Source organism: Globicephala melas, chromosome 11 (genome assembly GCF_963455315.2).
Source record: "Globicephala melas chromosome 11, mGloMel1.2, whole genome shotgun sequence".
NCBI classification, from domain to species: domain Eukaryota; kingdom Metazoa; phylum Chordata; class Mammalia; order Artiodactyla; family Delphinidae; genus Globicephala; species Globicephala melas.
The window spans coordinates 65,864,664-65,890,310 of NC_083324.2; the positions used below are offsets into that span (position 1 = coordinate 65,864,664).

The 25,647-nt window shown below is 49.5% G+C and overlaps 2 protein-coding genes across 2 annotated transcripts in view; one reads left to right on the forward strand and one right to left on the reverse strand.

The window, feature by feature from the left end:
• The first annotated feature begins 213 nt into the window (after positions 1-213).
• Positions 214-25,197, forward strand: RAB44 (RAB44, member RAS oncogene family). Its single transcript, XM_030870890.2, has 13 exons — positions 214-431; positions 7,382-7,493; positions 9,191-9,365; positions 10,623-10,769; positions 11,436-11,526; positions 11,931-12,026; positions 14,024-14,211; positions 14,814-16,276; positions 19,573-19,654; positions 20,706-20,820; positions 21,894-21,995; positions 23,555-23,631; positions 25,107-25,197. The coding sequence occupies exons 1-13, from the start codon at positions 225-227 to the stop codon at positions 25,195-25,197; spliced, it is 2,946 nt and encodes a 981-aa protein (XP_030726750.2). The 5' UTR covers positions 214-224.
• Positions 22,312-25,647, reverse strand: part of CPNE5 (copine 5) — a 102,167-nt gene continuing 98,831 nt past the window's right edge. Inside the window, exon 23 of the transcript XR_009565803.2 lies at positions 22,312-22,637. The gene's annotated coding sequence lies outside the window, so the exon portion shown is untranslated. The remainder of the gene's footprint in view (positions 22,638-25,647) is intronic.

Here is a 25,647-nt window from a genome sequence, read left to right on the forward strand (position 1 = left end):
GAACAGAAAGGGCAAAGGCCCTGAGCGGGATGTGTGGGAGGCCGTCAGCTGGGGGTGGGTGATGAGTCAGAGAGGCCAGCGCAGGTCAGATCAGGCAGGGCTTCATCAGCCACCGTGGATTTTCTCCAGGGGTGATGGGGAGTCATGGGAGCGTTTCGAGCAGGGAGTGACTGTGTTCAGCAGCCCAGTGTCCCCTCACCTCTCTGTCCCCAGGCCAAAGCACCATGGAGAGTGGACAGAGAGTGCCCCGAAAGAGCCGGAAGCTAGGCTCCAGCCGCCGGCGGCAGATGCGAGAGCCAGCTGATGGCCAGGATGCCTCTGTGGCCCCCGAGCCAGAGTCCTGGTCCTCCCAGTCAGCTGCAGAACTGCAGGGCTTCTTCCAGGACTGTGGTGCCAAGGAGAGGGGCTTTGTCACTCGAGAGGATCTGGCGGTGAGTCCAAGGCCACATCCCCCTGAATCCCTTTTCCACAGCCTTCTGAGACTCCCCATCCCAGGAAAGCAGAGCTTGCCTGCTGTTTTCGCTTTCTCTCATCTCAAATTTGCTCTTAGGAAAGGCTAGGCATTTGTTCATACTAATGTGTAAATGATTGATAAGGCCTTTTGTGTTACCCTCTTCCAGAAATATTTGCATATTAACAAAGGAAAGGTTTTAGGCCAAAGAAGTAACTTGAGAATGGTATAATTTATTTTTATTTTTTTTAATTTTTTTACATCTTTATTGGAGTATAATTGCTTTACAATGGTATGTTAGTTTCTGCTTTATAACAAAGTGAATCAGTTATACATATACATATGTTCCCATATCTCTTCCCTCTTGCGTCTCCCTCCCTCCCACCCTCCCTATCCCACCCCTCCAGGTGGTCACAAAGCACCGAGCTGATCTCCCTGTGCTATGCGGCTGCTTCCCACTAGCTATCTACCTTACGTTTGGTAGTGTATATATGTCCATGCCCCTCTCTCGCTTTGTCACAGCTTACCCTTCCCCCTCCCCATATCCTCAAGTCCATTCTCTAGTAGGTCTGTGTCTTTATTCCTGTCTTACCCCTAGGTTCTTCATGACATTTTTTTTTTTTCTTAAATTGCAAATGGTATAATTTTAGGCCCACTGAGCAGGGAAGTTTATCTTGGGGAGCAGTCAGGGCCCTGGAAATCAAACAATGTCAATGACTGCAAACTTCAATGCAACAGAAGACCAGCCAAGGTTGTACATGCCAAGAAGTAATCTTAGGCTGTGAGCTAGACCAAGATTGGCTGGATTTTTTTTTTTTTTTTTGGTTTCTCTTCATTTTCTACAAAGGGTCCTATGTGGGCTGCCGGAGTCTCACTGGACCTGTTGTCTCCTCCTGATACTGCTCTATGCTCAAGACTTTGTTCTTCCCCCATCAAAACTGACCCTTCTTATATTCCACCCTCAGGCCCACAAAAAAATAAAAATGGCTGATGTTAACATATAATTTTCAAAATGGTTAAAAAAAAAAGACTTTTGAGTAAATATAAAATCAATACTTATCAAAGATCTATCTAATTCATTATTATTATCAATCAGTGAGGGAACCAGTAAGATGTTAGGACAGGTTCAAGGACCATTTGAGAAGCTGGAATATTTATAGGCAATTTGACAGAAGAGTGTTAGGATAAGTTTGCTGAGTTCAGTTTTAAAAATGGCTAATGTCCAACAGGCCATAAATCTTTGGGGTTATCTGTACTACTAGGCAAAAATTATTTTCACCTCTCCTGGACAAAATCTACAAGTTAACAAGTAACTTCGATAAGTCTGGGACTTCTAATGAAAGGTAAACAATGAGATGAACTAAGTGCATTCCTCTCGTCTAGACAACACTTGGGTAGTCTTTACCCCCATATGGTATTGAAAGGATGTGCTGTCTACCTTTTTGCCTTATTTCCAAGTTTCAGATAATTTCCTGTGATCATAAATAATCTCCAAAGTTTTTTATTTTTGACATAAAACAGTCTGATCTCAGTTGATTTGGCTCGATCATTTCCTTAGATGCAGTGAGGGAGCAAATAAAGCATGTGGACCTCCTGGACTGGGCTTTGCAAATCTAGAGTTTTGAAGTATTGAGCCATTTTAGCTTCTGTCCAGAAGTTTTCATATGGAATCTTAAGTTGGACTTTTAAAACCTCTGTTATTCGCTCTTCTACCTAGAGTGACCATCTGTCCCAGTTTGCCTGGGCTGGAGGGGTACCTGGGATGTGGGACTTTCAGTGTTGAAACTGGGAAAGTCTTGGGCAAACTGGAACAAGTTGGCCTCCCTACTAATATAGAAACCAAGCATAAAACTTTCTCTAGCATCTTTCACCTGCAGCACCTATAAATGTGAGGGACTTCCTCCCTTCTTGAGGTTCCCAATTTTTCTAAGGTCCCTCTCCTGCCCAGAAGTAACCTTCCTTATCACCTGTTCCCAGGCCAGCTTCCTGAGAGAGCTTTGCAGGCATTGCTTCGACAAGTGCACCTTACAGTGGACTTGTCACAATTGATTAAATGAGAATCATCTTTTAATACAACATCCAGTTACACAACTGATCTATTCAACTATATCCCAGTAAAAAGGAGGACAGATTCTTATTGAAACTGTGTAAATAACTATATTGCCAGAGAAAGGAAAGAGATTCAGGAAAAGTATTGAAGTATTGGTTTCTGAATCAGGAGGGGGTCAGTGAGATTCAGATACCATTTAAAATGTTAAATTTCAGTTTATGAAAGCATAATTTCCTAAACTGAAGGTTAGAGACAGCTCAAGAAGACAGAGAGAAGATTTCCTCAGACATCCATAAAAATAAAACAATAAAAAAATAATATCAACTATATTCCCAGCAAATAACCACAACTCGATTTCCTTTAACGATTCATTCAGTTCCATGTAATTAATTCTTCATCTACTGGATCTTGAGTGAGCTGGCTGCTTCTGGACTGAAAAGAGTCCTAGAAATTGTGATCCACTGGCTTGGTCTGAAGGTCGGCTAATGCCAGCTTGGAATCCTGTACCCAAGTAAAGCATCAATAGTTCGTAGAACCTGGTACAGTCCTTTTCCACAAGACTTTGAGTGTGTGCTTTGTGGAAGACACAAACTACCCTGCAGCTTGTAACCAAGCCTTCAGGCAAGGGTAGGAAAGCAGAAATGTGTTTAGTAATGAGACTGAAAGCCTGTAGTTATTACAGTAACTAATAATATCAGAATGGAAGAGAGTAAAATGCTCTATTGGGATATGGTATATAACTATTTCATAAGAGTTTGATTAGTGTTTCCCCTGAAGATAAGAACATATTTTGCATAGTAAAGACATTGAGAAATCTCTAGGGCCTTCCCCTAAAGCATGCAGTTTCTGAAATATTTATATTAAGAGTGTTTTACCTATGTAAACTTAGCCTAGGAAAGGCTGAATATCTTTTCTGATCTGACAGTTCTTCCCACGATGCTCTTATAATAGTGTTGAGGTACTTAATAAATAAAGAGAAAAGTATCCTGACATTTTAATTTTATTTTTTTCTAAACTTAGGATCTGATGTTGGGAAGGCAAAACCAAAAGAGCCATCACAGAAGATAGGGCACTAGATTAAGATAGAATCATGGGATCCTGGGCTTCCCTGGTGGCGCAGTGGTTGAGAGTCCGCCTGCCGATGCAGGGGACACGGGTTCATGCCCCGGTCCGGGGAGATCCCACGTGCCGCGGAGCGGCTGGGCCCGTGAGCCATGGCTGCTGAGCCTGCGCGTCAGGAGAGGCCACAACAGTGAGAGGCCCGCAGAATCATGGGATTCTGGGAAATAGTACTTGGTTTCCTATTTAATCAAAGTGACAATAAAATAAAACATTTTGAAATAAACATAGAAGGCAACACTATTGCAAGGATATTTAGCTCTTTTATAGGCGAAGTGGCTCTGCTTTTTGTTTTAAAGAAAATTAGAACACAATAAAGCCAAAATAAAGCAGAGAAAATTATTCTGCTGAGACATGGAATCAGTTTTCCGGGCAACTTACACAGAAGATTAATAGTCACCCCTCTTTATCCCTTGCCTAGAGCTCTAAGACCAATTTATCATTTTAATAGAGATGGAGCCAAATTCTAGTTTTGCATTAATATAACATGTGGCAGTAAAACTTTCACAAGATTGATTGATTTTTTTTAAACAAATTTATTTATTTGGCCGTGTTGGGTCTTCGCTGCTGCGCACAGGCTTTCTCTAGTTGTGGCGAGCAGAGTCTACTCTTCGTTGCGGTGCGCAGACTTCTCATTGCGGTGGCTTCTCTTGTGGAGCACGGGCTCTAGGCACCCGGGCTTCTGTAGTTGTGGCACACGGGCTCAGTTGTTGTGGCTCGTGGGCTCTAGAGCACAGGCTCAGTAGTTGTGGCGCATGGGCTTAGTTGCTCCGTGGCATGTGGGATCTTCCAGACCAGGGCTCGAACCCATGTCTCCTGCATTGGCAGGTGGATTCTTAACCACTGCACCAACCAGGGAAGTCCTAAACCAATTTAATTTAATTTGTCAAAGATTCACCTTAATTATCTGAACCTGGCTCCTTAAAAGTTTTCTGAGTTAGCAATTTCTTGTAAGAGGGATTTTTTTTTAAGTCCAGCACATTTAAAGCATTAGAAGTTCAGTTTCTTTTTTTTTTTTTTCTGTGACTTTGGGGGCCATTAGATTTATATAAACACTTATTTGTCTCTACAAACCAATCCACACAGAACCCCTGTGAGAGATGTAGTACTCTAAGTCATTAATACCCAGATACAGAAAAATATTCACACTCACAATGAGAGTTAAGGGCCGTTCTGAATTACAGACATGTAGACACACAGACAGGGCTTCTTTTCTCCAACCCTAGCCACAGGTCAAAAGTAAACACAGAAACAAAAACTCTCCAGTTCAGATTTCAAAGAGCTGTTCTCCTCCCCAGCGGGCTCAAAATTCTTAACCGATTTGAGGTCACACCTAGAAAAACAAACACACCACCACCAACAACAAAGGATTAGCAAACCAGATTTTCCGTTGTCTCTCAACCAACAGACACTAGGTCTCCTTCATGTATCCCATGGAGATCTCCAAATGGTCAGTCCATAAAACGGAATTCCCCATCATGGCTACCACCAAAACCAGAAGCAGAAAATCAGTAAAAACAAAAATGTAAAAACTAGAGAAACAGAGTCAGCAAACTTAAAGTTCTGTCACACTTGAGATTCCCTTCAAGAGCCAATGAAAAAAGTTCCTGGGTTCCCAGAGTCCATCTGGGGCTCTTTTTCCAGCAATGCAGTTTACTGAGTTCTGACAGCTGAGTCCACGGGGGCATCTCCATGAACCTCCAAAACTGTCAAAGTAGAATTTCCAAAAAGGTAAAATCATGACCCTTGGACAAAAATAAAATGAGTCTATACCAGAGGTTTTATTTAACTCATTTATTAATGAGAAATGTTATGAATGGTTGAAAGAGCATTTTAAAAGCTGGACAATTTAACAAAGAAATGTTAGAATCGGATTGCTGAGATAGATTTTTTTAAAGTTGGTTAATGTACAACAGGCCATAAATCTTTGGGGTTATCTGTTCTGTCAGACAAAAGTTATTTACATCTCTCCTGGACAAAATCTACAAGTTAACGTGTGACTTCATTTAGTCTGGGACCCCTAATCAGTACCATGTGTTGAATTAAGTACATTCACAGAATCTAGAAGATGCTTGGGTGGCCTTGGTCCCCCTGTAGAATACTGAAAGGATGTGCTGTCCACTTTTTGTACTTATTTTCAAGTTTTAGATAATTTTCTGTTCGGTATTCATTGCATTTTATTTATAGAAATGAAAACAGAGCCAAAAAATGTCCAAGAATAGGGGAAAAGTTAAGTACTTTTGGAACACCCATTCAAGAGTATGAAGGAGCAATTTCAATGAGAGTTACGGATATGAAGAAATTATGGATAAGAAAAAGGTTCAGCATTATATACATCATAATATGATTGCAGCTATGTAAAATATATGCATCTGGGAAAGGTGGGATGGAATTATTTTCATATGAGGAAAGGAGGACACCTTTATTTCTTGCTTCTTCCACCCTGTTGTCTGGAATAGAGATTTTTGAGTTCCGGAGGCTTCTTGCACCTTCATGTAGAGGGTGGAACTGAGGGACAGTTAAGCCTCGAGCTTGAAGTCTGAGGCCCTGCAGACATAGTGGAGCTGCCACAGCAGCCCTGGCCCGAATACTTCAGATTACTTATCTCAGCTTTTATTATTTAAGCCTCAGCTATTTGAGTTTTTCTGTTATCGTTTGTTAGTTTGTTTTTGCTGAATGCATCTGAGCCTAATCCTAACCCATATGTAATAAAAAATAATCTAGGATTCATTCTGTATTTAACATGAACAAGCAATTCTGAGTTTTTTTAAAAAAAATCAATTTATTTATTTATTTATTTTATTCTTGGCTGCATTGGGTCTTCTTGCTGTGTGTGGGCTTTCTCTAGTTGCAGTGAGCGGGGGCTACTCTTCATTGCGGTGCGTGGGCTTCTCATTGCGGTGGCTTCTCTTGTGGAGCACGGGCTCTAGGCGCATGGGCTTCAGTAGTTGTGGTACGCGGGCTCAGTAGTTGTGGCTCATGGGCTCTAGAGTGCAGGCTCAGTAGTTGTGGCTCACGGGCTTAGTTGTTCCGCGGCATGTGGGATCCTCCTGGACCAGGGCTCAAACCCGTGTCCCTTGCATTGGCAGGCGGATTCCCAACCACTGTACCACCAGGGAAGTCCTCCAAGTTCTAATTAAAATTTTAAACTAGATATTAATATTTTAATGCAGAACATAGTCTGTTATACTGCATCACTGAATAGTTTTAGATAATTTTTTTTTTTTGTGGTACGTGGGCCTCTTACTGTTGTGGCCTCTCCCGTTGCGGAGCACAGGCTCCGGACGCACAGGCTCAGCGGCCATGGCTTATGGGCCCAGCCGCTCCGCGGCATGTGGGATCTTCCCAGACAAGGGCACAAACCTGTGTCCCCTGCATCGGCGGGCGGACTCTCAACCACTGCGCCACCAGGGAAGCCCAGCTTTAGATAATTTTTGAAGACTGATAAACACATTCTGGGGAAATTTGGCTACTGTCCTTTGTTAGAGTCCTAAAGGGATGAGACTCAGAACAGGTAGGTTTTGATGTTGGATGGAGGAAGGGAAAAGGTGTGGATGAAGTTCAAGGCACTGCTGAGAGGGCGGCCTTGGATAGGGTCCAAGAGCCTCAAGGGTCTGCCTTGAGGTCAGGTTGGCGGTGGGACTCCAAAACTGGGGAGAGGGGAGGTGGAGATGGCTACAGACAAACACCCTCTTCTTTTCTGAGGGTGGCCCAGAGCCCTCCCCAGTGGGAACAGTGCCCAACTTACCTCTTCCTTGCAGGTGGCCAAGTTCAGCTTCCTGGACAGCAAGGAGGAGCCAGGGATGATCTTTGACTGGGTGGATGTGGAGCGGAAGGGACGCCTCTCCCTTGAAGAATTCAGCTCTGGGCTCAGTATGTCTGTCCTGGGAGGGCCTCTGGGGAGTGTGCCCAGCATGAGGCGAGGCTGGGCAGACAGGAAAGACCCCAGGACTCCCTACCAATCACAGGACCTTCATAACATGCCCAAGGGCAGTTCTGGGCATGGATGATGATACAGATTTCTGTGGAGATGAGAACATTTAGCCTGAGTGGGAAGGCAGTTGGTTGGACGCAGAGCTGAGCCTGAAGACTCTAGCCCAGGAGACTTGACTTCCTTTCCACCAGAGAGAGCAGTTTATTAGCTGGCAGCTCCCCTGAGCATCCCCCTCCTCCAGAGAGGCCTCCAGGCTGGCTTTCTGATACCTCCCTTGTCATCTCCCCAGTAAATTTTTCCCTTGAACAAGAGGTTAAGCACCACCTGTTCTTGAGACCACAGGCCTTGTTTCTGCCTGAAGAAGGTCATATTCTAGCTTTGGTTAAAGGAAATCAAGGCCCCAGGGAGCAGCAGAGGGTGATGTTTAGTGGGTGGGGGCTTCCCTGGCCCTTCCTTAGCCCTCACTGGCCAAGGTTACTCCAACACCGGCTTCTCAAGACATGCCCAGAAAGACCTAATGACACCAAAGCCGGAGATGGACAATATTCCTGCTGAGCTTGATGGGGGAAGACCTTCTGGCCCAGGGAATGGAAGGAGTGGTGTCCTTGCAGAGACCCTGAAAAGCACTGTTCAGCTTTTAAAGTCTGCAAAGCCATCTGGAGTTCTCAGGTCTGCTGAGTGTCCAAGAGTTTGGGGGACAACAGGAAGGGAGGCCAGGAATCTGCATTTATAGGTTGGGGCCGCCCCAGGAGGTGGTTGCTCCAGTTCTGGTGATTGAGAAACAGGAGTAGGGAAGGGAAATGAGGGTCTGGAATCGGGAGTGGGGCAGAGGGAACGTTTTGTCCATGTAGCCCCAAGAGGCCATCTTCACATCTGTGTCCATTGTGCCCACTATACTGGGGACTTCCCAAGGTCTATGGAACAAAATTCAACCCCCTTCCCAGGGCCTACAGGCCAGCACCATCCAGACCCTTCCAATCTCTTGGGCTCACTCAATACCACTCGCCTCCTCCAGCATGCCAATCTGGCTCTTACCTCAGGGCATTTGCATGTGCTGCTCTCTCAGCCTGGAATATGCTTCCCTAGAAATCCACATTGCTTGTTCCTTCTTGTTAGTCACATCTCAGTTCCAGTGTCACTTCCTCAGGACACTCCTGACCACCCCCTCTAAAGTAGACTCTATCTAGTCTCTCAGTGGAAATTACCCTGTTCATTCCTTTAGCTCACTTGGCACATCTACTTAAAAAAAAAAAAAGTGTCCTTTTCAGCATTCATGGACTGTCAGCTCCACCAGGGCAGGGATTTTGGCCAATTTTGTCCCTAGCACATAGTAGATGCTCAATAAATATCCCTTGACTGAGTGAAAAGACTGTGTTGGCCACCGTGGAGCTGCTGTGTGACTTCCAGCAAGTCTTTTGGCCTCTCTGGACCTCAGATGTTCATCTGTAAAAGGGACACAGTGTCTACCTTGAGTAGACTCCAAAGGTTGATGTGAGGAATGTATGACACTGGCCCTGTAAAATGTGACTGACACAGATATAATGATTTCCCCAATGACTGGAGCAAGGCAAGGTGGGAGGTCAAGGGACTGAGCCGAGCCCCACTCTGCTCCCTTCTGCACCCCTCTGTCTCACAGAGAGCATCTTTGGCTCTAGCCCGAGCACCCACAAGCTCCACAGAAGGAGGCCACAGTCCTTCAAGCGAGGATCTGTAGCCACCAGCTTCCCAGTGCAGGAGGAGGCCGACACTGAGGAGAAGGAGGCGTTCTTTGCCTTCATGGAGCAACTGGAAGCCAGCCACTCACTTCCCGAGTAAGGCCAGCATGGTTGTGGGTGCAGGGAGAGCTACTGCTGGTCAGTGGGGGTGAGGACTCTCCTGGACACAAGGTCGAGTGGGAGCCACCAGGTAGAGCTGGGCAGAAATCCTGGTTTAGCCACTTGTTAGCTGTGCGACTGCGGGCAAGTAGCCTAACCTCCGACCTCTGTTTCCCCGGCCACAGAGTGAGCATAAGAGCTGCTGTGGGATTAAAGCCACGTGTGGAGAAAGCCTACCCACTAGGAGTCCATCCCACTCAACCTCTCCCTCCCTGTCCTGACCTACATGGTCACTCCTCAGAAGGATTAGCGAGTTGAAGGGTCAGCTCCCTAAGGGGACTCAATTCTTAAAAATACAAAGCTCCCCGAGGGTGCCAAAAAGAGGGTCCTCCAGGGGTATGATGGGGGATGCTTTTCAGGCATGGTGATGCTTTGAGTTGGGCAGGACTGGAGACAGGAGAGCTTGGAGACTGCCTCAGGCTCTGGGCTTTTGGCGTTCACTCATGCTTAGAGAAGGGGCTCCTGCCTAGAAATGCCCCTCTCACACCCCCCAGGTCCCACTGGGTCTGTTAGAACCAGCAAGGGAATCACCCTCGCCTGTCTGCCCAGGTTCTCCCAGGTTCTCCCGCCCCGCAGGGCTCTGTGAGGACAAGCTCTCAGAGGGTGGGGCAGCTGTTGTGCGGCAGGCAGGGTGGGATTGGGGTGCAGCCTGGCGGGACAGGTGTGGTGGGGAGTGATTTACCCACTTGGCAGCTTTGCCCTGGGCTCAGCCCTCAGGCATCTGTCTTCATGACTTAGTTAAATCCATGTGAAAGCAGCATTTACTGAGTGCCAACTGGGTGCCAGACCCCAAGCCGGTGCTTTCACTGGGTGTGTCTCATTCTCCAGTGGCTGTTTTACAAATAAGTTCAGAGAGGGCATGGGACTTGCTAAAGGTCACACAGCTAGAGTGGGAGAAGAGAGAAGACAGATGGAAGCCCTGGGCCATCGGACTCTCAAGTTCCCCCACCCCACAATTAATCACCAAACCATAGAGAGACAAAGTGTTGTGGGGATTCACAAAGGGAAAGGGCACAACTGGGAAAGGTTCCTGGGGGAGGTGGCATTTGAGCTTCACCTTGTAGGGTGTAAATAGATTTTCGTGGCCCAGGTGCCCAAGTCTCTTGGAGTGTTGCCATTAAAACCGAGGAGTGGGGCTCCCCCTGCCTCCTGGTCCCGCCCCGTGTCTAATCTCTGGCTATCCTCCCCTCCCAGGCAGGCGGAAATCTGGCAGCTATGGAAGAAGCTGCAGCAGGAGGAGCCCCAGCTGGCAGGCAACCTGGAGGGCTTTCTGGCCAAGATGAACAGTCGCCTGCAGGAAGCACGGACTGACAAGGAGGTTCTGGAACTGACCCTGAGGAAGTGAGTTGGGGCCGGGGTGCCTTGCCCGGTGTTGGCACACAGTGGGTGCTCTTTACATCTTAGTTGAATCTTAGTTGAATTCTCTCAGTTCCAAAGAATGGAGGCCAGGCGTCCACTGCAGGGCTTGGGAGCCAGACGGGCAGAGCTGACCTGGAAGAAGGGGTGACAGAGGGGACCTACTGGGGAGGACAGAGTTAGGCCTTCAGCCAAAGAGGGAATGGTCAGTGTGTCTTGGTGCAGGGCCACTATGGCACCTAACCCCAGGTCACCACTCACATAGATTACAATGCATGTGGTGATCTTGCGGTTGGTATGGGCACAGCCTTGCCAGGGGGTCTGAGTTATGGGGGTAGGAGGACAGCAACAGCGGGAAGTGGGGACAGAGTGATGGGGCTTTGGGGACTATGAGACAGGGCCACAGGAACCAACATCTTGATGATGGTTATGGGAGTCGGCATGACGGGATCAGATGATCAATATCAAGGGCATATATGTCAGGAGCTGTTACTGGGATGACTGTTCTCAGGGCGACGGGGGTCAGTGACCGCTGGCAGAGTGAGGTGGACAGTAGCATAGACTGCAAACCCAGGCCCAGACCACCTCTGCCAGCAGCAGGGTCCCAGGGTGCTGATGGGCTGCCTGGTCCCACCCCCCCACCCCTTCCAGGCGGGACTCTGACCACCATCGCGAGGTCCAGCAGCTCTATGAGGAGATGGAGCAGCAAATCCGGCAGGAGAAGCAGCAGCTGCAGGCTGAGGTAGGCTCTCCGCGACAGCCAACCTCTCCCCCGGCCCTGAACTCCCCTGCTGGCCAAGCAGCGGGCCGGCCACTGGCCAGTGTGGGGCAGCAGGAGGCTGCTGGGAGGAGATCTTCTCACATCCCTGAGCTCGTATTCCTCAGAGAGGTGGGGTGGGGAGTGTTGAGCCTGGGCCCCCTGCTCACCTCTGCCAGGTCTCGCGTGTCTCCCGGAGCCACTCCTGCTCTCTGGGTTTCTGTCTCCTATTGCCTGAGCCAGGGCAGCTGTCCTAGACCCCTCCTTGTTGAGACATCCTGGACCCTGCACCCTAGGCCTGGGTGGAGGTGAAGTGTGGGGAGAGCCAGCCCAGCCCAGCTGGGTCTTAGATTCGGCAATACAGGGGCTGAGACCTTTCTGCTCCCCAGAGCGACGCCCGGGGCCTGGCCCTCAGCTCCCAGATGCAGGAGGTTCTGGAGGCCAAGGAACGCGCGGTGCAGCGCCTGACTGAGGGCCAGAAGGAGGTGAGTGACGGGTTTCCCCGGGAGCCCAATTTCTGATGATTCACAGACCCTGACACCCATCTCCTGAGGGTTCCCTGGGCTCATTGGGCTCCTGCATCAGAGCTGGCCCCTAGGAAAGCGATGTCTCTGGCCTTTTTCTGAGATGAGGCTGGGTACTGCAGTGGAAGTACTGGGACATGAGTCAGAAGGTCCAAGTTCAAATTCCTGCTGTTCCAATTAAAAACCATGCAAATCCGAGGAAATAATTTTGCTTGCCCTGGCCTTAGTTTCTCCATCTGTAAAATGGGAATAGCCACATCTACTGCATCTCCCCAGCTAGTTGTGTCAAATGAGGTAATAAATGGGAAAGCATTTTGAAACAGGAAAGCACTGGGCAAATACAAAGTCTCAGCATTGGAGAAGCTTGGTGATAGGGTGGTATTCAACTTCCATCTCCATTGTCAGCTGAGTGACCTTGGGCAGGTTTTTAACCTCTCTGACCCCTGGTTTCCTTATCAGAGAAATGGAGATCAGAACTTTTGCCTTAGAAGGCTGCTGTGATGATGAGAGATACTGTATTTGAGGGCCTAAGACGGTGCCTGGCTGGTAGTAGGTGCTTTACATATCACAGTTGTTACTGTCGCTGAACCTGACCTAGCTTCCTGGTCAGAATACCTGCTACCCCAACACCTCAGGTCTCATAACCTATAGTCACTTCCAGTTGGCATTGTGCTAAGCCTTTGGGTGTGAGACCCTGCCCCATTGTCTCCTCCCTCCTCAACTTTCAGACCACTGACCTTAGTAAAATCACCATCTGTTGTAACCAGGACAACCTGCATTCTTTCAGCACTGGACCAGGTTCCCAGTCTTCCCCACTGTTGCCTTGGCTGGTCCTGCTACCTGGTCTCACCCTCCTGACATGGGTTGATTTCCCAGGTGCCTCTGCAGTAGCTGCTCCTTGGAAACTGAGGCGGGCCCCTTCTGCCAAGGGAAGAGGTTAGACTTTCCACATGGGACCATTTTGTCCTGTCCCCTGTGGATGTGAAGCCTCTCCCCCCAAGGCTATTCATTCCTTCACCCAACAACTATTTATGGTGCAACCACTATGTGCCAGGCACTGTTTTAGGTTCTGAGGAACATAATAGACACAAATAACTCCTGTCCGTAGAGTTATTGTCTAGTCAGAGAGAGAGATGATAAACTAAATAAGCAAGTAAAATCTATAACATATTAGATAGTGAAAGTGCTAAGGAGAATAAAGTAAAGCAGGGCAGGGGGACAGAAGGGTTTTGATAGGGGAGTCAAGGAAGGCCTCATTAAGATGATGACTTGGAGGAAAGACCTGAAGGAGGTGAGGAGTGGACCATGTGGTATCTGGGGGAAGAGCAGTCCAGGCAGAGGGAATAGCAAGTGCAAAGGCCCTGAGGTGGGTATGATGTGCTGTGAATGTTCAAGGACCAGCAAAGAGACCTGTGGGCTGGAACAGACTGAGGGAGCAGGTGGGGGAGGAGGTGGTAGTGGGAGAGAAGGTCAGAGATGTAACAGAGGTGGGGTTGGGGGGGGAGACTGTGCAAGGCCTTGGAGGCTATCGTGAGGCCTTTACCTTCCATACGGCATGGTCAAGAAGCTCTCCATCTCCCAGTCTTGTGACCTGCTGTTGGATCAGGAGCTACCTGCAGACCAGATGCGCTCAGAGAGGAGCAGCCACTGCAGAACGCTGAGCAGAGGAGGGTGTGATCCCATGTATGCTTCAGGCTCTTGCGGTGCTGGCAGTGTGTGTTTCTTACACAGTTCCCTCTCTCTTCCCCATCCCCCAAATTCCAATGTCTCTCCCGGGTGGGAGGTAATGGAGCTAATTAGGCCAGTGAGGGGGTAACAGCCGCCCCCTGCCCCAATCCTATGTTTTAAGCTGGGTGTCCAGGAGCCTGGAGTCTGTGCCCCACAGTGGCCTTGGGAGGCTGTTTGTTCCCCTGAAGGGCACCTGGGCTTCCCTCCTCCTCACCCTCCACCTCCTGCAGCTGGAGGCCCAGCTCTACCGCCTCAGCAGCACACACCAGGAGGCCAGCTCGGAGAACCAGCAGCTTCGGGAGGCCCAGCGTGACCTGGCTGGGAGGCTGGAAGAGGTGCGGGGGCAGCTGCAGGTGACCAGGGAGCACCTGAACGCCACCAAGGGCCATGTGTCCTGGCAGATGGAGGAGGAACCGAGGCAAGTAGCTGCCACCCCTGGGCTGGGCTGGAGACCAGGGGCTTCCTGGAAGAGGGGAGGGCGGCTCTGAGTTCTCTGAGGCTCTGCTCAGTGCCCAGAGCACACAGACTCCCTCCTTAAACCTCACAACAGCCCTGCCAGGCTAGGATTATCATGCCCATTTCTCAGACGAGGAGACAGACGGGGGAAAGTCATGTGCCCAGACACACATGACATATGAATCACACAGCTGGGATTCACACACACACACACACACACACACACACACACAGAGATGCACACACACACAGGCTAGTGCAGTGCTGGATCCTTGGTGGATACAGCACCCACTCTACTCGTTACAGGTCAGAGGAGTGGGATGGGCCAGAAGAGTAGGGAAGGCTTCCTGGAGGAGGTGAGGCTCCATATAGGCCTGGAAGGATGAGCAGGATTGGAGGTGGGGAAGGGTAGGGAGTGTGTGCCAGGACAGAAGCACTGCCAAAGGGAAGACTGGGAGGAAGGACTAGCGGTGAGGTGCGCACCTAGTGGTGATGGATGCCGACAGTGTAGGTGTGACCTCTACCTGCCCCTCCCCTGACCTTAGCTTCCCGCACCCTTTCTAGTGTCCCCAGAGCAGGTGAGGAGAAGGCCTCAGTCTCCTCTGAGGAGGCTCCCCTGCCTGGACTGACTGGGGACAGCGATGACTGGGACCAGCTCCTCAGCAGCTTCAGCAGCACCCGCCTCAGTGCCCTGCAGCTCTCCAGGAGCCCACCCCCAGCTCCGAGAGCCTCCTCAGGCCCCCGGACACCCCAAGCGGTCAGGCAGATCTCCATCCCGGAGCCGCGTGCTTCTCTCTTTGGTCAGGAGCCACCTTCAGATCCAGATGGGTCTCCAGGAAGCCCCCCTGGGGTGCCTTCCGGGACTGAGGAAGAGAAAGGAGTGAACCCAGAGGGGCAGGACATCAGCCCAGAGCAGACTGGAGAGCCCCCCAGCCTGGAACCTAAGGAGGAGTCAGGGCCTAGCCCTGGGGTCCACTTCCGCTGGGGGCTTCCAGGGGCTCCAGCTGGGGAGTCAGGGGGCCTGGTGGCAGCTGTGCTCAAAGTGTTCATTCCTTTGGAGGATGGGGCCCCTCCTCATGTGACCTCTCCCCCTCCCCAGGCCCCAGCTGGGCCCAGTGAACAGTTCCAGGCCTCGTACCCAGATGACGAGGGCTCCGGGCCTGGGCCTGTCCCAGCCAAGCCACCCAGGCAGAGAGAGGCCCTCCATCAGGACCCACATGCCGCTGGATCTGAGCCAGGGCTGGGGTCCTCAGGAGCTGGAGACCTCACAGCAGGGCTGGATGAGCCCTCCCAGGGCCTGGAGCCTGTGGGTCAGGTTCTCACTGAGAGATGGGAGCAGGGCAAGCTGAGCCCAGATGCACAGGGGGGCTGTCCTGGGGGACTACAGGAAGCTCACAGCCAGGTCCTTGGGCCTGAAGGGCTGCCTGCCCTACCCCACCAGAGTCCGGAAGAGGAGCCCAGGGCTGACGAAAGGAAAGCAGGGGACCAGGGAGGGCAGGATTTCAGGTCAGAGCTGTCCGTTGAGGCTCATGGCCTGAAAACTGGGCACCCGGAACTCCCCCAGCACGATTCCCCACCTGCTCCTCTCCCACCTGACAGAGCACAGGCTCAGGCTGAGGCACAAGCCCCAGCTCCTGAAAAACCATCACCTTCAAGGGGCTCTCCCCACACAGGGGCTCAGCCTGGGGATGCAGCAGGGCCCCAGGAGCCCACACAAACCCTCCCCACCAGGGCTGAGCTGGAAGCCCAGCCCAGGCCCCAACCTACAACCGCTCACGCAGTAGAAGAACCAGGGCCCCTTCAATCCAGGGAGCCAAGGGCAGAGAACAGTCCTGAAGATCCAGGAATGGACTCCAGAGGCATTGGGCTGACCCCATCCCCAGGGGACTGCACGGCCAGTGAGCCTTTGGCCAATCCTGATTACGCCTTCCACGTCATCTTCCTGGGAGACTCGAATGTGGGCAAAACATCCTTCCTGTACCTGCTGCACCAGAACACCTTCGCCACTGGGCTGACAGCTACTGTGGGTAAGGGCCACCTGGGGAGGGCGGCAGAGGAGGGAGGGGAGACCTGGGGGACCAGGCTGAAGAGCTGGAGCAGGCCCAGAGCAAGCCATCCCTGAGGAAGCTGTAGGTTCTGCCCTCACCACAGGCCCTGCATTAGACGTTATTTTATATGGGCATAATCTGGCTATTTTACTAATCATCTCTAATTACAGGTAATTGGCTTTTTCTGCATTGATCTGATTAGCTAATAATTGCCACATCAACAAAGCACCCTGCAATTTAGCTGCCAGCACTGGCTGATGGTGAAAATAAGCAGGTCTCCCGCCATGTGGCCCCTGGGCAGGCCACCGCAGGGTCCCTGCTGCTTGAATTTGCTCAGGACCAACCCTAGGCCAGTCAGCCAGACTGTGGCAGGAAGTGGCCTTTGGCAAGTTGAATATTTTACGCAGAATGTATTTGTAGAGTGGGGTAAGTTAGGAACACAGGTCCCTGAGCTCAAAACCCGGCTCTGCCACTTACTAGTGGTATGAACTTGAGCAAATTATTTAACCCCTCTGAGCATAATGGGGGCAACAGTAGTGCTGACCTCATAGAGGGGCTGTGAGAATTAGTTCAGTTAATACATACCAAGTTCTCGGAATAATATCTGGCATGTATTAAGTGCTCAATATTAGTTATTTTTATGGTTATTATTATAAGTAAATTTTTGATAATGTCTAATTCAGTGGCTTTTGCAAATGAAATGTCCCATAGCACAAAGCCTCCTCTCTCTAAAAATATTGGGATATGTGGCCACTTGAACATTGCATAGAGCCACAGAAAAGAGCTGTGGGAACAGCCAGCTTAGGAGCAAAGTCGGAATGGTCCACGTCTTTGTGTCCCACCAGCGTGTGTGCTGATGGGGATCAGTGCTAGACCAGTGGATAAAGTTCTCAAACTTTATGTAAGAGATGCCCTCCAGGACAAGTTCTTGAAATTTTCTCTGCCAATTAAAAATGCAGACTTGTCAGGAAAAGGGGACCCATAGGAGGCCTGGTCTGATGTTGAACAGGGTCACAGGGTCTGCAAGGCCACCATCCTTAATCACCTAAGCTACGGGTTACTGACCACCTACAATGCACCAGGCATACACGCCTTATTCCTTACATCAGCCCTCCCTGTGATTGAGCCTCTCCCATTATTATGTGGTAAGAAGTTTCCACAAAATTCAGTAGAGAAAAATACAGATTGCATAACTGTAAAAAGACAAGGCAACTTTGCATGCACTGCTAGCCAGCTGGGAGGACCTGAGATCCAGGTGTGTGATCCAAATCTGTCCCACTGCTAGCTGTGGGTTGGTGCCCTTGGTGGCTGTCATCCATCTGGTTTAACTATCATTGGGGATGATTCCAGCTTCCTCAGCCATAAACATTTCCCCACTCAGCATCACCCTGCTCCATTCCCACCCCCCTTTCTCACCTGCCTCCATTTGAGAACAGGGCTGGTGGAGGACCAGAGCCAGAGCCAGAGCCCATCAAATTATAGCTGATTGTGCATTTTTTTGAGGCTTCTCCGTATCTGCCCCCATTTTACAGATGAGGAGGACAAAGAATTGAAGACCCAGTTAAATTTCTTGCCCTACCTGGGCCCCAAAGTTCATACCCAGGGCCACCTGCCTTCAAAGCACACGCCCCCACTCCAGAAGTTTTACCCTCTTATGGGTTCAGCCTTGCCCTCTCCCTGGGGTTGTTCATGTAAAACAGCAGATTCCTTGGGAAGCTGAAAACATTATATTTCTAACAGTTTTTGTGGTTAAGTTGTAACATGTTTCGGGGAGGGTGCGGGGATACATGGGTGGATTGAGGAGGGTGATGGGCAGGGAGGTGGAAAGTGGGAGTAAAGTTACTAAATGCAAGGGTTTAGTTAGGGTTAGGGTTGCTCAATAGATCACACAGTGGGTATTTAAGCAGAGGCTGGATATCATCACGGGGGGTGGGATTGGATAACCTCAGAAGCTCCTGCAGACCCTGGGCTTCCTTAGACCTGGAGGAAAGGGGGCAGTAAGGAGAAATGGAGGGACTTCCCTGGCAGTTAAGGGACGCTGCGCTTCCATTGCAGGGGACACGGGTTCGATCCCTAGTCGGGAACTAAGATCCTGCATCCCGTATGCCACGTGGTGCGGCCAAAAAAAAGAAAAGTGGATGCTACAGACAGACTTTTGCTTCAGCATTTTGCTGAGGTCAGGGCTCCCATCTGCCACTTCTCCCAGTTTCCTGTGGAGAGCATGGGTGTGGGGGATGGTCTGTGGCTTCAGTCACCACCAGGGACAGCAGCAGTTGCTTCTGGGGGCTGCATGAGAGACCTAGACCTTGAGGAAGGTCTTACCAGCTCAGGGATAATATGAGGAGATGCCCCTTTCCGGAGCTGGTCTGGGCCCTGCAGTGGGCTCAGCATGGACAAAGCAGCCCCTCTCTATCAGCCCCACCCGGCCTGGTGTCCCTGGGAAGTGGAGGTTGGCTGGAAGGTGCTCCCAAAGATTCCAAACCTCCCTGGGACTTCACTGTTACTACCATATTTCCAGGCACAGGAGGTGTCTAGAACCATGACACAGGGAAGGGTGGGTCTGTGAAATTTGAGGAGCTGGGGCTCAGGGAGATGAGAATTCATAGTGATAATAAAAATTACCACCTCCTAAGCACCCCCTAGAAATTAGGCTGAACCTTGGACATAAGTCATTTAATCCTCCCAACCACCCAGTGATGTGGGTCTTTTTAAATTGCCACCTTGCAGATGAGGAAGGAAGGCTCAGAGAGGTGAAGTGACTTGCCTGAGGTCACACAGCCAGTATAGCAGCAGAAGGTGGACAACTCACGGCCCAACTGGTCATCCTTGAAGCCAACATTCCTTCCACCCTCCCAGGCTGCTGTCTGGGTAAAGGGGGAAGATACATGCAATAATTAGGAATGAAACAAGAAGTATTATAAAAAATAAATTAACAAAACTGATTTTCCTGAGTAGCCTGAGTAATAAACACTGCCGTGCAGTTGAGAAGACAGATTTTTTTTGTAGAGGTAAAAACAATGCAAGGTGCCTCACGCTGGCCAACTCTCAGGGCGGGAGTGCAGTGGGAGCTGCGTGGTCAGGGAAGGCTTCATAGAGGATGTGGGCCCTCAAGTATGGATGGGATTTGGAGAGCAAAAGGGAAGCCCAGCAGCTGGAGGTTCCCATCCCACCCTGGCTGGTACTGGGGACAGGTATGTATTCAGGCAGGCCTCAGCTGCAAGTCTGGGATGGTAACTTGAAGTCAAGTAAGCTTGACTCTCCTCTGTGTGTCCTAGGAGTGGATTTTCGGGTCATAAACCTGCTGGTGGACAACAAGCGCTTTGTGCTGCAGCTCTGGGACACAGCTGGCCAGGAGAGGTAACGAGCACTGTCGACATTAGTGGCTGAGTCTGGGCTGCAGAGGAGTGGAGTGCAACCCCGACCCTGAGGAGTCCAATATGGGCTAAGAGGCAACCAAGTGCAAATGCAGCTTCTACCCCTGATGATTCAGGAGGTCAGGGATGGAGAGATGAGTCCAGATCCCATGCAGGAGACAGGACAGCAGACCCAGAGTTCCCCTCAGCATGGCAGGGCACCTGTGATGGCCATCCCAACAGGGGACAGCCACCCAATCGCTTGTCCTTCTGAAAACGCTGGCTTTTCACTTTCTGGTTAAGCCGTAGTGATCAAAACTGAAAAGGCACATCTTCTGTGACCCAGAAGTTCTACTTCTAGAAATTCATTCTATTGATAAACTCATACATGACTATAATATCAAAGGGACCAAGACTGTTCATAGCAACACTGTATATATTATGAAACATTGGAAACAAACTAAACACCATCAGTAATGGACCAGTTAAATATATTAGAGTCTCTCCACACAATAGAATATTATGAACACAAAAAAGATGGAGGACCCTCTTTATGTACCAATAGGGAAATATCTTCAAGACATTTTATTATGTGGTTAAAACAAAGTACAGAATACTGAATATTAATAGGTACAGTGTTTTACACTGTATTTGTTTAAACAGTATGTATATGGGTATATGTGTGTGTGTGTACATATACATTTATGTATCAATATATATATATAATACCTCTGGGAAACTATTTAAGAAATGGGTAAAATAAACTTCTTGCTATCAAAAAAAAAAAATGGGGAACTCTGGCTGCCTCTGGGGGTGGCTGCAGGATGAGGGTGGGGTTGGCTGAGAGAGACTTTTCACGGGGTGCCCTTTGGTACCTTCTGAAATTTGAGCCATGAGGACTGTTACCTATTAACAATAAGCACACTGTAAGAAGGAAAATACATGCACGTTCTCTTTGGGAAGCAATTAGAAGCAGATGGAGTGGCTGAGGCCTAGAGAGGTCAGGGCTTGGGGTCAGGCCGCCTGGCATGGCCTGATGCGGACTCTCTGGGTAGGTACCACAGCATGACGCGGCAGCTGCTCCGCAAGGCTGATGGAGTGGTGCTCATGTACGACGTCACCTCCCAGGAGAGCTTTGCCCATGTGCGCTACTGGCTGGACTGTCTCCAGGTGAGTTGATGGCTGCTGGGGTTGGCCCCAGTGTGTGGAGTCAAGAGGGAAGCTGTATCCTTTCCACTCCCTCTTTTCTCCCAGGATTACAATTGACACAGCAAACATATGGGTGACATAATCTACTGAGGGTATGTGGCTGGATGGGCTGGGAACATAGTAGTACAAAGAAACTACAACCACATAGTACGGCCTGCAAAACAAACTCTTTCCTTTATCCTATGACCATTTTTTCCTATATACAGAAGCTCTGTGATGTCTTCTTAACACCTGGGGATAATGCAAGTCTAGTGCCACTCTAGGTAATCATTCCTCTGTTCACACATCTCTAGTTCTTTCCCCCACGTACTTACTTGCTGTATGTATACATGCTGAAATTTTGCAGTATGTGCTAGCACAGAAGAGGGGTATGAAGAAAGACATGTTGTCTTCTCTCTAGAAGTTTCTAGTCTAGTTGAAGAGATGCAAGAGAAGCAGGATAAGGTGATACATGAGGGGAGCTGGGTTCTGGGTTCTGGTAAGACCTGGGTTTGTATCCCAACTATCCCATCCCAACTCTGTGACCTTGGAGAAGTGACTTAAACTCTCTGAACTTCAATTTCCCAACTTTTCTCATAGAGCAGTTGTGAGGATTAACTGATATAACTGCTTTCAGCACAGCACCTGGTATACAGTAAACTCTCAGTAAACAGAAGCTATTATTATTATTATCCATGAAACAATTAGGAGATGAGCCAAGGCAGCCTGCATAGTCAAATGCTGGGCTGCTCAATACAGGCAGGAAAGAGGAGCATGGACAGGAGCAATCTAGGAAGGCTTCCTGGGGGAGGTGACTTTGAGGTTGGCCTTGGAAAGTGGGTGACATGTTTGCAGGCAGAGAGGTTCACTGCAGATGGAAGGGAAAGTGTCAGAGGTGGGAAGAGTGTGGAGTGGGTGTGATATGGAAAGGTGGGCATGTGTGGAGGGAAGTGGCACACAGTCAGCTTCCTGGAGAGTATGGCCAAATCTACCCAGGGCCTGGCACACAGCAGGCACTCAACATGTGTTGCTGAGGGAAGATGTTCTGTGCACAGGATGCAGTGTCTGACAGCGTGGTCATCCTTCTCTTGGGAAACAAGACAGACTGTGAGGAGGAACGGCAAGTGTCCACCGAGGCTGGGCAGCAACTGGCCCAGGTGAGTACCTGGGCATCAGCCCCTCCCCCAGCCTGGGTTGGGCAGACCCCTCCCTGGAGGGTAATGAATAGGTCACCCTGGCTGATACCACAGAGAAGGATCCATTCCTGCCCTTGCTCCATCAAAGACCAACAGCCTCCCACACACCCGGGGCCTAAGACCCAAACACGAGAAGGTAACAGTGGGCATGATGTTGAACCTCGCTGTTGAATTAGCAAATCCCCATAGTGTCCCTACCTACCTAAAAATATCTTCAGAGTCAAAATCTTTTTAAGCTTCACTTAAAATTCCCAATCAAATCTTAATTTTATCTGTGGTCTCCAATTAACATAACATTCCTTCTAATTTATTCTATCTTAAGACCCAAATTCTTCCCTGGGAAGATTGCATCAAAAGCCCTGTCACCAGACAGCGGACAGTGGATACTATTTATTTATGAATAGAACTGAACTACATTCCAGAAAATCTGGAGAATAATAAAGGTGGAACAAAGACTCTCCCTCCCTGCCCTACCTCTGACACCACCCCTCTTGGCATTTCCATATCGTATTTCCTTCCTGTTTCTTCTCTCATTTCTCCTGATCATGAGGTCATCATTGTGACTCCTGGTTGGTGGGAACTTTTTCCTCTTAAAAGTAGTAGCTAAAAAAAAAAAAAAAAAAAAAAAAAGTAGTAGCTCATCTCCTTGACACAGTAATTCCTCCTCTAGCAATTTATCCTAAGGAAAGAGTCAGAAATAATAATTCTTAAGAGAATGACATACTGGATACCCGTGTATTATGTATAATTGAACATTTGTATGAGGATATTCTTTACAGTGTTATTTATAAGAGCAAACCTTTGGTGGTTATTTGTGGAGCTTCATGTGAGAGGCTAGCATTTGCCATTAAGAATCCTGTTCTAAAAAATATTTAAGGGTGTGGAGGAAATGCTTACAATATAACGTGAAGTCAGAAAAGCAGCTGCATCTCTGGGTATAGGTTAGGTTGAATCAGTCAAATCTGATATTTGACTGTTTGGTGTCTATCAAAACAGCACTTTCATATGTTTAACCTAAAGTATAACGACGTTTAGCCCACCCCCTCACCCCCCAATAAAAGGGTTATATAAAACACAATGGAAATATATACTCAAACACTAACAGGAGTGTTTTATATTTTGTATTTCTACTTTTTTAAGCTATATTTTCAAATATTTCCCCCAATTAAATATTTTTAAAATTAAAAATACATAGAACTAATGACTTAAAAATGTCCCCAAGGACACTTCTCCAAGTTGGGACACAGACTTCCCACCATCACTTTGAATGCTGTGGAGTTTTCTAGGTGGCATCGTTGATACCTTGTCCAGCCAGGGTGGAGAGACAGTGGGCAGAGGGGCAAGGCTGGGGGCCATGGGCCACAAGGAGACGGAGATGGGCTGCCTCACCGGTTGGGGTTGCCTGGGGGTGTACTGGGTGGGACTCTGTCTGATGATCAGGTCTTTGGTGGTGGGCACTGCCACCTAGACTCTCAGTGGTCTCCCCCATGGCACCTGTACCCCTATCTGTCTGGCTGCAGGAACTGGGGGTCTCCTTTGGAGAGTGCAGTGCTGCCCTGGGTCACAACATCCTGGAGCCTGTGGTGAACCTGGCCCGGTGAGTGCCGCCCTGCTGCTTCCCACCCAGAATCTTCTGGACAGCCTTCAGCTGACTCATGTGGGAGGGGAAGGCCCATTCTGAGGAAGCACCTGTGAAAGCACAGGGCTCAGGAGTCTGGGGAAGGAGAGAGAACATTGCACGGAGTCTCCTCACTCCAATTCTACCAGTCCTGTTAGCTGCATCACCTCTGGGAAATCTCCCGTCCCCTCTCTGAGCCTTGGTGCAGTGGCCGAGGGGCCGGGTTTGATCCCTGGTTGGGGAACTAAAATCCCACAAGCCAAGCGGTGCGGCAAAAAAATAGTAATAATAATGCAGTGCATTTAGAGTAAAATCAAAATGCCTCTCAGTGGCCTGTATTGGCTCCAGTGCCATCTCCCTGCCTGCGCCCCCCCCCCATAAGCTTCAGCCGCTCAGAGGGACCCTCCCTGACCACACCCCCTCCCACCGCTATGATTACCTTCTCTGTGTCCTTCAAAGCCCTTCTTGAAAAAAAAACAAAAAAGCCCCTCTTGACAAACTGTAGCTACACATGCATTTGTCTGTTTTCTTTTTGCTGCCTGCCTTCCCTACCAGGCTGTAGCTCCAGGAGGGCAGGGTCATGTCTGTTTTGTTCAGCCCCTCCTCCTGGGGCCTGGCACATACTAGGTGTTCAATAAATGAATGAAGTGAGTGAGGGGGGAGGGGTATTAGACCAGATGATCTCTGGGCCCCTTCTCTGACAAAGCAGCTAGAGTGAGCTTGCTAAACTTCAATCCTGATCACGCCAGATCCCTCCGACAGGAAACTGCTCAGTGGCTTCCCTTTGCTTTAGGATAAAAGCCCAAGTTCCTGAATGTGGCTTCCTGGCCGGCAGAGCCCTGAATCCCTGCTGCCTCCAAGGCTTCTTTCTGGCCATTTAGTCCTTAGGCTCTGTGATTTAGGACAGAGCCAGGCACACAGTAAATATATTGTGAATAAATGAATGAACGAAGGGGCTTTGCTTCCCCAACCCCCAAGCTCTCGCTCGACGCTGAGCTTTTGCCCTCTGCCTAGAACACACCCTTCCCTCTTTTCTGCTAGTGAACCCTTGTCCACTGCTCAGTCTCAGCTCCATCTCTGCCTCCTTGTTCCCTAAATCCCTCCAGGACCTGGTGTGAAGTCCCTCTGTGTGCCTCCCCATTCCTGGGTCCTGATCGCCCCTTCCCCTCTCTGTCTCTCTCACTACTCAAGGCAAGGACATGATGGCTTCATTGTCATAATCAGAGTCCCTTGCGCCTGGCACACAGTAGGCTACAGAGAATGCCAGAAAAGAGACAGGAGGCCGAAGTCTCCGTGGCCCCATTTTTCTGGTGCCATGTGGAACGCAGGACAGGGGCACAGCAGCTGGGAGAGAGGAAGCTCGGGGGGGCAGCCCCCCAGCTGCACCCCTGGGCCCCTCCCTGCTGCCCCTGGGAGGTGAGAGAGAGGACTGATGCCCAGGCATCTTCACGCAGGTCACTCAAGATGCAAGAAGACCGCCTGAAGGGCTCACTGGTGGAGGTGGCCCCCGAGAGGCCACCCAAGAGAGCTGGCTGCTGCTCCTGAGCACCTGGCCTGGCCAGGGTAGGCGGGCCACCTCCCTGGGTTTCCTGTTCCTTGGGTCCTGTCCCACCTGCCTGGACACAGCAATGACAGAGACAGCCAGCTTGGAAGTTCAGGAAAATCCTCCTCGGGTCAGGATTTGGATCCCAGGGGAGTGGCTGCACTAATGCTGCCCTTTGTACTCCAAAGGACTTTTCTGAGTAATAAGACTGGTAGTGGGGGGAGGGGGGGAGGTTAAAACTCTTTAAAGAAAGAAGAGTCTAGAAAAGTGACTTAAGGAAAATACACCACAATATTGGCAAAACATCTCTGGGTGGTAAAATTACAAGGTAAATGTGTGAGGGTGTTTTCCTTCTTATATGTATTTGTATTTTCAGATCTTCTATAATGATTGGGTATTGCTTGTGTAGTCAGAAATAAGAGCAAATGTGGAAGCGTGGGAGAGAAACTTTT